Source organism: Erpetoichthys calabaricus, chromosome 18, assembly GCF_900747795.2.
Source record: "Erpetoichthys calabaricus chromosome 18, fErpCal1.3, whole genome shotgun sequence".
Classification (NCBI taxonomy): Eukaryota; Metazoa; Chordata; class Cladistia; order Polypteriformes; family Polypteridae; genus Erpetoichthys; species Erpetoichthys calabaricus.
The window spans coordinates 24,647,846-24,662,662 of NC_041411.2; the positions used below are offsets into that span (position 1 = coordinate 24,647,846).

The 14,817-nt window shown below is 38.2% G+C and overlaps 1 protein-coding gene across 2 annotated transcripts in view; it reads right to left on the reverse strand.

Annotated features, from left to right (window-relative positions):
* The window catches only part of srrm4 (serine/arginine repetitive matrix 4), a 159,132-nt gene extending 146,942 nt beyond the window's left edge, over window positions 1-12,190 (reverse strand). For both annotated transcript variants that reach the window (XM_051921076.1, XM_051921075.1), the window contains exon 1: window positions 11,625-12,190. In XM_051921076.1, coding sequence (XP_051777036.1) covers window positions 11,625-11,755 — 131 coding nt within the window. In that variant the 5' untranslated portion in view covers window positions 11,756-12,190. The remainder of the gene's footprint in view (window positions 1-11,624) is intronic.
* Window positions 12,191-14,817: the final 2,627 nt, after the last annotated feature.

Sequence of the window (14,817 nt, forward strand, 5' to 3'; positions counted from 1 at the left end):
ATATCCCTAAAACAGACCGCTTTCCATAGAGATCACAACTCTCTAAACTTTAAGCTTGTCATGCAGTTGCATATGAAGATTTTGAGTGTGTAAACCATGATCTTGGCGACATTAACTTAATGCTTCTATAAAACTATCACCACCCATATAGTCTGAAAACTCTTGGTATAGATTTTTTTTTAGATGTGGTATAGATTTTGAAGAAAAAAAAGAGTATTTTTTTCAGCATGCTAAAAATTAAAAAACTCGTAAACATATAAATACAAAACATAAAACATGCAAATCTGTAAATGCAAATTCTATTGGAGTATGTTAGTTCATGCAAACAGAAAGAGAGGACAAGGAGAAGCTACATCTTTTGCGGTGTTTGCTTGGCAGCAGCAACACAAGCAAGTGAGTAAGAAACAAGCTGCATACCTGTTATTGAATCTGTTTGAGTTGCAGAACTTTGACAAGTGTGTCAATGGATACGAGGCCTGTCTATGTGCACGATTAATCAGTAGAACATTTATTGTTGGTTATAAAAATATCTTCCAGTCTGTAAAATACATACAAATACATCATACTGGTATCTACTAAAACTCTCATGGTTTTTTGATTATACTATTATGCAAATTTTTGGCCATACTACCAAGCCAACCAGATCCTGCAGACTATGCTATTATTTTATAGGACTAGACTTTTATCCAGTGACAGTATTTGAAATGACTGCCACTTGGGCACATCTAACACTCTTGGCCCTGGAATAGGATCTGGAATTGAGTGTGTTATCATCAGTGATGGACCAGACACAGAACTTATTTAGTCAAACTAAATAAGATGCCTGCATCTTTCATGCTTTGTTACAGTATGCCAGGAGAGAAAGAATAATGTTTTTTTTTAAACTTGCTATCCTAAATTGAACAATGCTTTAAGAACTGAATTCATTTTGAAAAATTATACACATTGCAAGCCATTTTTATATTAAGCATGTTATGTTTGTGTTTTTTAATGTATGTTTTATTTGTAAATGTTTGTAGAATGTAAACTAAATGTTTTAGAAAAGCTTTCTAATTCATCATGTACTCCTTGTCTCATCCCTGTCCTCTTGATGGTGAGCCATGTTGCTTTTACTGTCATTATATTCTAACTTGGCATTAGCTTATCTTTTGCGACATCATGATGTGCTTGTACATTGATCACAATATTCTTAGAAATCGCCTTAGTCAGTAGGTGGGCCTCTCTGGCAGTGTCTTAAATTGGTTTGAATCCTACCTGGCAGGTAGAAAAATATTTGTTAGTTGTGGTAATTATACTTCGATGACACCTGATATTCTATATGGTGTTCCACAAGGCTCTATCCTGGGTCCGCTGCTCTTTTCGATTTACATTCTTCCGTTAGGTCAGATTATCTCAAGGCATAACATGAGCTACCACAGCTATGCTGATGACACGCAACTGTACTTATCAATAGCACCTGATGACCCCGACTCTGTTGATTCACTGACACAATGTCTTACTTGTGTTTCTGAATGGATGAGTAGTAATTTTCTCAAACTAAATAAAGAGAAAACTGAAATTTTAGTGATTGGCAACAATGGATATAATGAGGTTATTAGAAATAAACTTGATGCATTAGGATTAAAAGTCAAGAAAGAGGTAAAGAATTTAGGGGTAACTGTTGACTGTGACCTGAATTTTAAATCACATATTAATCAGATCACTAGGACAGCATTCTTTCACTTAAGAAACACAGCAAAAGTTAGACCTCTTATATCACTGAAAGGTGCTGAGAAATTAGTTCACGCTTTTGTTTTCAGTCGACTAGATTACGGTAACGCACTCCTCTCAGGACTACCCAAAAAAGACATAAATTGATTGCAACTAGTACACAATGCATCTGCTAGAATCTTAACTAGGAAAAGAAAATCCGAGCACATTTCTCCAGTTTTGATGTCACTACATTGGTTACCCGTGTCATTCAGATTTGACTTTAAAATACTGCTTATGGTTTATAAAGCCTTAAATAATCTCGCTCTATCTTATATTTCGGAATGTCTGACACCTTACACTCCCAATCATAACCTTAGATCTTCAAATGAGTGTCTGCTTAGAATTCCAAGAGCTAAACTTAAAAGAAGTGGAGAGGCCAGCCTTCTACTGTTATGCACCTAAAATCTGGAGTAGCTTGCCAGTAGGAATTCACCAGGCTAATACAGTGGAGCACTTTAAAACACTGCTGAAAACACATTACCTTAACATGGCTTTCTCATAGCTTCATTTTATTTTAATTCTGATGCTCTGTATATTCAATTAATTATCATTATTAATCATGGTGGCGCCAAAATCCATACTAACCCCTACTCTCTCTTCTGTTCTTTTTCCAGTTTTCTGTGGTGGCAATCTGCGCCACCACCACCTAATCAAAGCACCGTGATGTCCCTACACCAATGGATTAAAAACCAGAAGTCCACAAGACCGTCATCATCAAGTTCTTCCATGAGAACCCTGAATACAATGAGGACTGATTGATGTCATTTATGTTAGGTAGAATGCCAAGAGGGGTCTGGGCGGTCTCATGGCCTGGAACCCTTGCAGATTTTATTTTTTCTCCAGCCATCTGGAGTTTTTTTGTTTTTTCTGTCCTCCCTGGCCATCGGACCTTACTATTATTCTACGTTAGTGTTCTCTTATTTTAATTCTTATTTGTCTTTTTTTTTCTCTTTCTTCATCATGTAAAGCACTTTGAGGTCCATCATTTGTACGAAAATATGCTATATAAATAAATGTTGTTGTTATTGTTGTATACAGCACACTGCGAAGCACTCATGAAAGGCACAATATAAACATTGATAGTCTGTGTCAAATCCAACCAACTGTTTAATTCACTTATACAGTCCTGAGATAAAAGCTATTCCTGGCAGCACAGGTGCAAGGCAGGAACCACAGTCTATGCCCATGGACACACTCACTCTTACACACCAGGCTAAAACTGTATGGCTGTGGGATGTGGTAGGAAAACCCACACAAACATGAAAGGGATATGTGACCAGGCTGCGAAGTTAGAAATATAATTTGAGGCAAATAGGTGATAAAGCTAAGGCAACCCACCATGAGATGTTCATTATGCTGCTAACACTACAGCTTATTATTAAAGAGAATAGCCAAACTGGCAGTGGGGACAAAGGCACCTTGCAGAAAATCACATCTGTGCTGGCACCACAGGATATTTTTGGGCTATGTGCTGCTATTTAGAAGTACATCAACTGCAAGTAAGACACCATATTCAGCTTTCTTCACAAAGTCCCAGGATATTTTGTGATATTCATCACTTTTGAGACACTAAAGCTTCAGCACTTGCAGTTTGTGTTACTGAAGAAAGAACGCCACCCAGTCAGCCACCTTGGATCTTGTCATTTAAAGTGATCTTGAGTGCAGTTCCCTACCAGACAGGAATAATGTATCTTTAAATAGCTTCTAACCACTGAGAGTGAATGTCAGTTATTCTTAATTAGGTGACTGCTGAGCGTGCAGTCCAAGGACAAGCAGTGCACTGTGTGCCTACCGCCCGGTCTGCAAAGATGGAAGAGAACCGTTTGTACTATATTGCACAAACACCACTAAATTTACAGTACAGTACGCAACCAGCTTCTTTCTGTGAAGACAGCAAAGACCACTGTGTATTGTGTAGCCTGCTGCTAGAGCACTACAGTCCACAAACCTTATGCTAGGCAGCTGCTGGAGTTTAAGACAGACAAAGGGCCAAGTGTGTTACAATTCGTGACCCTGGTGTACTCAGTACTGCAGTGCTTAGTGCTGTTGCCTCACACTTCCAAAGAAATGGATTCACATTCCTGTAGACACATGAACAGATAAAAGGTCTTTTAAACCTGACTACTGGGTAAAAATGGGTATAGTGAAAACCCATTTTTATTGCATTGCACATTTGGGTCTCCACACAATGGAAGAGATTCATTTGGACAGCAATATACTTCATGCTGGGCCCACTGCAACAATAGCATGGATAACATTGGCCTGCCATGCTATTGCCCATTAGAGGTCAGTTAGTAAAAAAATCTAAAACAATTTCTAGTCTTTACAGAGTATACAGTGTCCTTGGAGGTTTTCATACTCTGTTGTTATACAACATTGAATCAAAGTAGATTTCATGTGGCTTTTTTGAGACTGATCAACAGACTTTTTAATGTCAACGTGAAAACGGATCTTTGCAAAGTGGTCTAAACGAATTACAAATATAAAATACAAAACAAATTGATCCTATAAGTATTCCACCCTTTAATGTGATACCACTAAATCCTCACTGATGCAGCCCATTGGTTTTAATTACTGAATATCTCTTGGAGACCAATCTATTAAATTAATCGTTCAGAAATGCAAAATGCCTGAAAATCACTGGACATGTCAAATTTAGTAAACATGTGTTGACTTTCAAGCCCAGTTCTGCTTGCCCCTTACTTGTGACAGCCAAAAGCATGCTGCCTGATCGAGACAGCACTGTACAAAGGGTTAACAGGTTTGGCGAGATCAGCTGCAATCTTTGGCTTTTTTTTCTTTTTTCCATTCTGCTTTGGTGTGTAAAACATAACATATCACACAGGCAAGCTTCACTTCTGTTTGTGAGCTTCGAAACACACATGATTTTTACTCCTTGTCACTACATTCTATGAATTGTGCTTCCAGATGTGTATTCATTGGTTGTTGGCTCTCGTGCACACAAAGCCCACCCTACAATAAAAGACAAAGTCAAACCTATTTAACTTTGTCAGAGTGAGTCATTGGGCATGTCACATTATATGACTGGCTTCAATGGAGCATGCAACTGACTGCCTGTGACTTGCTAAGATTATGTACATTTGAAGTCAGAGGTTTACATATGCTTATAATAAACATAATTACTACTAACATTTGTGATACGCAATCTGTTGGAATGACAAATGCAATCCATATGCTTTTGTTTTAGGCCATTTGATATTTAATTTGTAGAAGTAGCATTGAAGCTTGTCATATGTCATCTTTTGGAATTGTAAGTGATGGGCATTACTGAAAATATTTTTGATGCACAGTCTGTTGGAATGACAGAGATACAGCAACCAAATGGACACACAGACACTTGTCCTAATATTAAAGTGCACTGATTTACAATAATCAACATAGACCACAGCGTTAATGTTTGCAGTGCACCATCTGTTGGAATGTATTTTGTAATGTGTGTTGTAATAAAATGCATTACATCCATCATTCCAACAGATGGCTCATCGCAACTGTTTGTAGTAATGAAAAGCATTACATTTCTCATTCCAAATATCAATACTGCTTTTACGAACCCTATACCAAATATCATACAACAAAGACATAGCATCTGGATGGACACTAAGACACTTGTCATTTTAATAGGATGGCTTATAGATTGAAGTTTGACATTTTCCATGTAAAAAGCACTTACAGATGTTGTTATCCTAAATATTTTCTTTCTATTTACGGATGCATTCATCTTTTTATTTTAATAGGACAAGTCAACATTAAAAATGTTCATCTTTCACTTACATACCTTATTGCCAAGAACATCAAGCGACTTGCTCAGAGACTCCTTACACACTTACAGAACTGGTTTCAAATTCTATTCCATTAACATCAAGTATCTGTGACTGAGCATTATTGTTATGAAATGGTGCAGCCATGACCCCAACCCCCCCCCAACTGTCAGAGACATTGGCTCATAAAAACACAGGGTTAAAACTGTAAGCCAACACAAAGCCTAATGCCTGTGACAAACTAAACTCAGAATTAGGTGTGCCATACCACCCTCTAGTGCCCAAATAGAGAATAAAATGATTATAATGGAGATAGTTTACGATCTTAACCAAACTCTGCTACCTCTATAGTGTCATCAGAAACTGCCTTTTCAGCCCATAAAATATACAAATACTAGCTGAAAGCAAGTAAAGAAAATTTTGATCAAATGAAACAAGACAAAATATCTTTGATATTTATATATCTATCTACCAATAAACATAAATAAAGAGAAGACAATGCAAAATCTAACACATACTTTTGGTACCCTTTAAGAGTGGTTTAAAAAAATGGGATGAAGCCGCACAACTACTTCTAAGGGCAGAAGGCGTGTTGGTAGCAGGTTTCTGACATGAGCAGAAATCTCCAGTTTCTATGAAGACTCCTTCAATGTCCATTAATGAGTCTTTCTCCCAGATCATGCGCTGACCAAGGTACTGTACATGCCCACACACTTAGTTTAAAGACAGACCCCTTTTTTAATCACCTGTCCCATTTGGGGGAGCCTTGCCAAAGCGTTCTATCGTGGATTACATAGATTCTGGAAAGAAAAGCAATCCTTCTCTTTTACTCATTCCCACATAAAGCCTTTCCAGAGAGAAAGTCGCACAGCAAGACATTTCTACAATTGCACTGCTTCTGCATAAATTGCCCGATATACACAGCAGCCTGGGCCAAATTCCGCCTAGAGAAGTAATAAAAAGTGAGTCAAGGGATATCATTTGAACACAAACAATACATCTGGCTCTCAGGGGGTCTGGCGGACAGTATGGCTGCAAAGAAAACTGAATTGTGAGTTTATTCTTCTGCCATGATTGCCTGCAGTTGGGTATGATCGGTTTAGTTTTTGAGATTTTTGAAATAGCTATGCTGAGGCACTGACTGCTATACAAACTCAACAGTAATGCTGAGAAAACCTTCACTGCAAGGATCATAATCTCACGTGTGGTTGGATGGTCCCCCTGCTTATACACATCTCCATGCTGCCATGCCCCAGATAGGACAATGCCAGAGGAATTGGTCACCAAGGGCTCATCTGTCTTTTAATGCTTGCTCTGTGAATTCTTTTACTTATTAAAATGTGATTTAATTAGGCATACAATGGCTACTGTGAGACTCAGACTACTTCAGTAAATGTATATAAAGAAACGGTAAATATAATAGCTGAGGGAAATAAACTGATAAAATGACATTGATAAACTGATATTGGTCCTTGGTGAAGTAGAGTAGCTCCAGACTGCTGTAGCCCAAGGCCACAAACACGTGCCACTGGACCCTTTGGCCCCTGTAGTTCTGCTTAGCAGTGGTTGCCTCATCTTCTAACTCTTGCATCACCCTTTACTTTACCAACAAAAGCACAAATAGAACTAGAGAAGAAACAACCTCCAAAAAAGTGAACCAGCTCCATGGAGTGGACTCCTGTGACACTGTTTAAGTAACCCACACAGAAAGAGCAAACCCTATCAAACAGATAATGAATTGAGCCAGGTCCATGGAGCTTTGAAGCAGCAATGTTAACACTCTGCACCAAACCTTAAATTGCCCACCCATTTTTTGGACTTGGGTATACTTTTCAAGGGTATCTGAAAAGAATAGAGGAAGGTATCAGGAGCTAAAAGGAGACAGCCTTTGATAGGCGCCACTCACTCATACTGAACTAATTTAGAGTCTCCTGTATGCTGTTAATATTTGACAGTACTCACAAAGAACCACAAAGAAAAGTGGCTCAACCAGCTAATACACATTTATGCTGCACAGTATCTCTAACACCATGCAAAAGCCCATAAACATACAATACAAAGCAAGACAAAAGAAATAAAGCTACAGTGGATGTTCTGAGGAGAGCTTTTACAGGTTTGAGAAATACATCAGAATATAAAACGATGCTGACAGACACAACAACTGAGTCCAGATCATCATGGCAGGTACACAAGTGGAGAGATCTTAAATGGAACAGAGAACAGGTGCCATTTGGGAAATGACATAAATGATACGACTGATGGAAGGAACCTGGCACTCAGGCACACAGTGTGTGAAAAGTGGGGCCAGTTGAGACGCAGCAGCTCACTTCTCTGATGTATAGTGAGGCTGAGATGAATCTACTGACATGATGCTAGGCTCATTCATACAGTACAGATCTATAAATATGAGCCAATGGATCAAAACCTATATGATGCTTGACACAGCAAAACCAATGTTTATATTGACAGGTTAGTCTTGTTTTCCAGAATGGCAGCCCATTATACTGTACATACACATATAATACAGCACATATACCATATGCATAAATTATAAATATATAGACACACACACATACACATTAAATACACCCACACCAGCTGTGCTACCCGCTGTGTGGGTTGAAATCCAAATAATTAACATAGACCTCAGCATAAAAAGCATTACAACAAATGTTTATGATGTGACATCTGTTGGAATTACAAAGACATAGCAACTGGACAAACACACAGACACTTATCCTTTTAATAGGTGGATATAGTGTGTATGCGTGTCTCGTATATATAGAAATATAACTATACACTTACATATAAAAACAAAAAATGCCATGCACTCATTCTTAGAGACACTTTCAGGGCCTTTTCAAGGTACTCTGCCCCACCATGTGGACAAGAGGAAGTGCTGTTGCTGTCTTATTCTCCCCCATCTGCAGTTCTGTAGGGTGCAGACAGGAAGACACCTGACCACTCGTCCTAAGTACTCCTGGGGGCCTCACTCCTTCTCAGGAAAGCACTATATACAGTATATCTGGTCACTGAAAGTCACCATTCAATTCAAGACCTGCATACAAGAAAGACAGAGTTCCTGTATTCAACACAAGTCTTTTCCTTGCAGAGGTCTGGACAGTGGCCACTTTCTTTTCTTAGTTTTGAACCCAACATTAAATGGGATTTCCTGATGTATATAAAGAAACGTTGCTCTGTGATCTTTCATGCAGTTGGTTGATTTTTTGTTGCGTTAAGTTTAATTGATTGTTAATTTATGTTGGTAAATTTCTTAGTTATTAAGTTGTTATACTTGTGGCAATCAACTTTTGTTGCCTGTCCTACTACACTTGAACAAATAGGCCTAAGCCTAATGTTACTTGATAATGTTTACCTCTTTTGTAAGTCACTTTGGTTAAAAGTGTCTGCAAAGCAAATATATATATATATATATATATATATATATATATATATATATATATATATATATATATATATATATATATATATATATATATAAATATAAAAATGTATATGTGTGTGTGTGTGTCTATGCATGGAAGTGTGCATGTCTGTTTAGCTTTCTACAACACAGGCTTATACAGCTAGTATATACAGTATACATATATATATATATATATATATATATATATATATATATATATATATATATATATATATATATATATACACACACACACACACACACACATTTATATAAAGTGTATATATATACTGTATAGTGTATACTAATGTCTCTATAATTGTACTTTGCAGAGCAGTGGTTAATGCTTCTGACTCACAGTGTCCTGGATTCAAATCCCACAGCTAGTGTCTGCACGGCTTTTCCTTCCACAACCCCAAAAACAGGCAGGTATGTTGGATTAACTACAGATTACAAATTGGTCGGGTGTGTATGTGTGGCCACTGTAACATATCAGCACCCTTTATGGGGTCATTTTCTATACTGTGCTGCTTGGGTAGGCTCCAGCCTCACTGAAACACTGACTTGAATAATGTCATAGAACTGTTTAAATTCAAGTATGTATTTATTTATCTTAAGCCAATTCTTGCATGTCAAAGTAACATCTCACTGATCATGTTAACTTTGAAAAGTGTGAATCAGTGTTGTTATATCTTGTTGGAGATTATGCAGAACTTTGAGTGTTACAAGCAACCTATTTTTCTTTTTTGAATGATGCTTAACTAAAAAAGACACTATATAAAATGAAGGATCATGTGACAGCCTAACATGTTCCGAAAAGAAAAGCAAGACCAAGTGTCTGTGACAATGACAAACCACAGAAGACACCAGGCTGTGTCATTCATTCTCCCTAGAAACTCTATCTTTTCTTTATTTCGCTTATGGACAGGCGGCCTCTTAGTGTGAGTTTCAAGCACAGTGTCATGAAGTAGAAGGTGAATAAACAGCAGCTTGATGCTTCTTGGCAAAAGAAAAATTGAGAGTAGATTGGCAGACGAAACCAACCAGAAGATCTTCTAATGGTCACAGTCCAGTGGATGTGGGTGTTGTTTTCTGGGCAGATCAGGGTCACTCCACACCCATTATCTTGCGCTGAACCTGAGCATCTAACCCAGGGGTGTAATTAAATTGAGAGTGAGGTGCCTTCTTCATCCTTCTTATCAGGCAGATACAGTGCTGTCTTTCTCCCCTCCCTCCCCTTTTCCCCTTCAGCTAGCATCTGCTCCCTAAGAGCTGTGAAGGTCTGCCGCGACCCTCAACCCATTTTCACTGCCTGCCATCTGCTCCTTCCTGGCCACATTCACACCCCCACCTTTTTTTCCCCAAACAAAACACGCTACATTTTTAATGAAAAGCCAGCAAGGCAACAAACAGCTTGCGGGATAAGAGGGCCCGTCAGAGCAGCACTCCAGCTGGAGGGGCACTGAACACGTCGCTGCAAGGGAGGGGGAGGGACGGCATCGGCTCTAATTACCAAACTGCAGACAGCAGGGGAGCTTACATGCAGCTCTGGAAAGCACAATGAAGAGTGCACACGATACGACTTTTTTCCCTTCTTCCATATAATACCGCTCTCATTGTTCACATGGTTCCATAAAGGAAAACAACATAGTGCCCTGCCTTAAAAACATGATACTTTTATGTGTGTATCAAGTTTATGCACAATCCATTGCTTACAAAAGATGTCCCATTCATGGCAAAGTGGGCTGCTAAGCTCCAACAGGCTGCATCAATCTAGCCAAGTGAAAATATAAGCTTCCATGTATCCAGCATATGTAGACCAGTAAAGTTTTAATAAAAGGCAAATCCAAAACTAGGGGTATGCATAAAAATACCAATGTTATAAGCCACTCTGGGGCAATAAGACGAAACATTAATAAAAGGAAATACCATGTGCACCAAGTGGGAAGATTAAAGTACTGTAAGGAAAGTCAGCAAGTTGATCCCTTCGTAATGTTTATATGAAATCTTTACGAAATGGCTTATTAAGGCATTAAGCAATATTATTTCTTCCAAAATTGTCAACATAAAAAGGAAAATGACAGTCAGTAATTACGGTAAAAGACTGCTTAGTCGTGAACTCAATTCTCCTTTTTACAACGACATATTTATGTCTCTTCATAGGTTTGCCGGTGTCATTTAATTACGTGGACCTGGTCACATTTTTATAAGAGTAAGAGCCTGGCAAAACATTTACTTTACGAGGCAAAATGATCCGCTACCTATCTTTTTTATTTCTAAGCCCTATTTTTAAGTACAAGATTAGGGAATTTTAGTTGTCTCAATGTACCTGAAATATACACACTGAACTGGGAGTTACATAAAAATAAAATAAGGCAATCCTCTCATTCGTGCTTGGGGTCTTTTAATAGAAAAGAACAGAAAAAGGATCAATGCATTCCATTTCATGCATAAACTGAAGGAAAACTACTGCCAACAGATGATTCCTACACTGATGCGCTTTGTCTCATGGATTTCATAATAGGTTGTAAACGACATCTTTAAGACAAAGAACTGGCACCTGTTATCCTAATATGTGACAGCAAAACTAACAATCGGGACCACAAGCACTGCCAGCTCCACCGCCAGAGAAAGGGCATACGCAGGGCACAAAGGAGTACGCCTACCTGAGAACAGTCCTACGAGCCGTGATACTCGCGATGATGATGCTCTCTGGTCGCGGCGTGGCCACCGCTTTGAAGGTTCCTTTCCAGAACTTCTCGAAAAGCTGCTTCTCTCCCTGTTGCACGGAGGCCATGGTCACAGTCCAAGTCCTCCAGGCAGTGGCAAGAGAAGAGAAGACGCGGCAGAGCCGTGCGGAGCTGTCCAAGTGCTGAACGCAGAGAACAAGCTGGAGAGCGACCGGCTTTTCAACTGAAGCCTCTCTAGCTCTTCTAGTCCATTAATCCTTTCTGAGAACACAATAAACTCTTTCAGCATTTAATGACTCTTTTGCGTTCAGCTTCGTCTTATTCTGGACAGAAATAAGCAGCCAGGAAACAAATATCCAACAAAGTCCATCCCTACCCACACGAGTCCTAAGGTGTATGCTTTGAAGTTCTCTGCAGTACACCAATACATGCGTACACAATCACTGAAGCACGCTCACACTTCTGAGCAGGCAACGAAGATACGAGCGAGCAAGCCTTGCGTGCGCCGCGCGTGTGTCGGCACACTCCTGCCTGAATAGAGTGTGCGGCGGATGCGCTCTTGTTTTGTCTCATCTAAGATGTGACGTTAGTGGTGGGGTTTGGTCATCTGCGGAGGACGCCCTCCCCCCGCCTTCCGTCTCCTTCTCAGTGTCTTTCAAAAAAGGCGCTGTCTAGTGCTCCATCAGCATAACAAAAGGCGGAGGAGTCTGCGAGTTTACAGGGCAGCGACCTGGAGAGAACCTTTAGAAAATACTGCGGAAGAACTGGCAACGGGTGAGGACGGGGTAGAGCCTAAAGATTTAGGACAGGAAGTCTGATTACATAGGAAATGCCCGCGTTAATATTGTAAAATACTGTCACTTTCTACTTAAACCAAGACCACACTATCGCAACTATTCTAGAACAGTGTGTGTATGAATGTATTTGTATATACACATACATCATACATACTATGTGAATTTCCCATTGGGATTAATAAAGTATCTATCTATCTATCTATCTATCTATCTATCTATCTATCTATCTATCTATCTATCTATCTATCTATCTATCTATCTATCTATCTATCTATCTATCTATCTATCTATCTATCTATCTATCTATTACATTTTTTGGGACCGCAGGAACGGATCTCTAATATGAGGAAAGATTGAAAGAGCTGAATCTTTTCAGCTTCACCAAACCGTGATTCCGTATATGCAAGGGGAAGGTGCAAAATTAATGAAGGGGAAAAGTAAGGTAAATGCCAGCATTACTATATTGTTGCGATACTAATGGCATGAAGATGAGTGATACTTTCAAACTCCAAGCTAAAAAACTGCACAAGAGCAAGAAAGACGTGAACTAAAAATACAGACAGATTATTTTTAAAAAAGTTCTTTAAATGGCATTTTACTGGGTTGAGTGGTTTCTACATGTCACAGAACTGTTTCATTCTGGGAAGGGTTCTTATATGTATCCAAGGTGTTTTCTATTGAGCTCTGAAACATTGAATAATATGTGAACAAAACAGAAATCTTTAATGCTACCTATAGATACTAACAAATCAAGAAAACCTGAACTCAGCCAATGTTATTGCAAGCAACAAGAAAACACATCATTTAAAAAAGCTGTTATCATTGATTCATAGCTACTTATGGAAACTGTTATGGATCTAAATTAAAGGTTCTTTCTGGAAGCTTCAGGTGGATGGCTCTTTTGGGAACTAAAATGGTTCTTCTACAGCACTGCTGTGAACAACCACTTTGCCAGCTTTATTTTTAAGCGTATAGATAGACAGATATGAAAAACAGTATATAACAGATATATAAAGATAGACAATAATAAAAGGCATTATTTGATAGATATGAAAAATTCTACATATAACACTATATACAGGTAAATAAATAATATAGAAAACAAATAAAAGGTACTATATAACAGATAGACAGATATGAATGATAAATAAATAAATAAATGCAGTTTCTGGAACCTTCATGTTGATGGGTCTATTGGGAACCAAAACTTGTTGCCCTATTGCATCGCTCTGAAGAACCACTGTGGCACTGAAGTAAGAGAGCAAACACATGACCAGCTATCTAATGTCCATAATACAACATCTGAAAATAAAGAAAGGTGAAGACTTCAGTGATACTGATCTGCTCAGATCCACAAAACATTTTGACGGTGGTCTTAGAAAAAAGTAAATCAACAGTTTTGGAAATGTCTGATGTGGCAGAATGAGAGCACCAATATACCATGGAATTAAATAATGGGTTCAGTTAATAACAAAAGTTGCCTTCTAATTAAGGAACCGGTTGGAGTGAAATTGGCTGGAGATTGAGGCCCAGACTTAGCTGGTCATCTGTTGGCTCATTTCACATCTTATTAAAGGAAAACAAAACAATACAAAAGTCAATTAAAATGAAGGGAAAAGAAGTTAATTAGCAGCAAAAACTGCTCACTAGTTAAGAAAACAGTTAAAATGAAAACCTGCAGCCACAGTGGTGCTCCAGGACTGGGGTTGGAGACCCCTAGACTATATAACAGATAGATAAGAGCCATCAGAAATGTAATGAGTTTAAATTACAGGATAAAGAGGAGGCCAATTAAAATGCAAAGGAAATCAAAATATATTATGCTTCTGGACAATTAACTTATATAAAATAAATACATATTTTAGTATGTAATAAATAAAAGTAAATCTCTTATAATCTTTAATACAATGTGGATTAATGTTTGCCAGTGATAAAATGTAAATTATAAATAACGATTAATTTTTCATTATTAGTATCACACACTGTACAGTAGGCAGTGCAGATATGTATTCGAATGCACACATTTTTGTATACAAACCATAAAAAGATACAGAATGCAGACAAACCACGATGCCATTCACATGCAGTCAAACCTGCCATTATGTGCACTGTTCTGCCACTGCTATTGGACTGGCAGTATGAGTTCCATTTCTCACTATCAAATACAAAAGGAAGTGCTGATATTTATTCTTAATGTACACTTATTTGTATACAAGTCATAAAAAGATACAACATCATTGCAGATCTCCTCTTTTTTCCCCACAATTTAATTCTTTTTTAAGGTTGAATTTTTGTGGGCCTCAGGACCATGATATTGATCCATTAAAAAACTTTTTCCTAAGGTTGTCTGTAAATAGCTAAGCAAGTCTTTT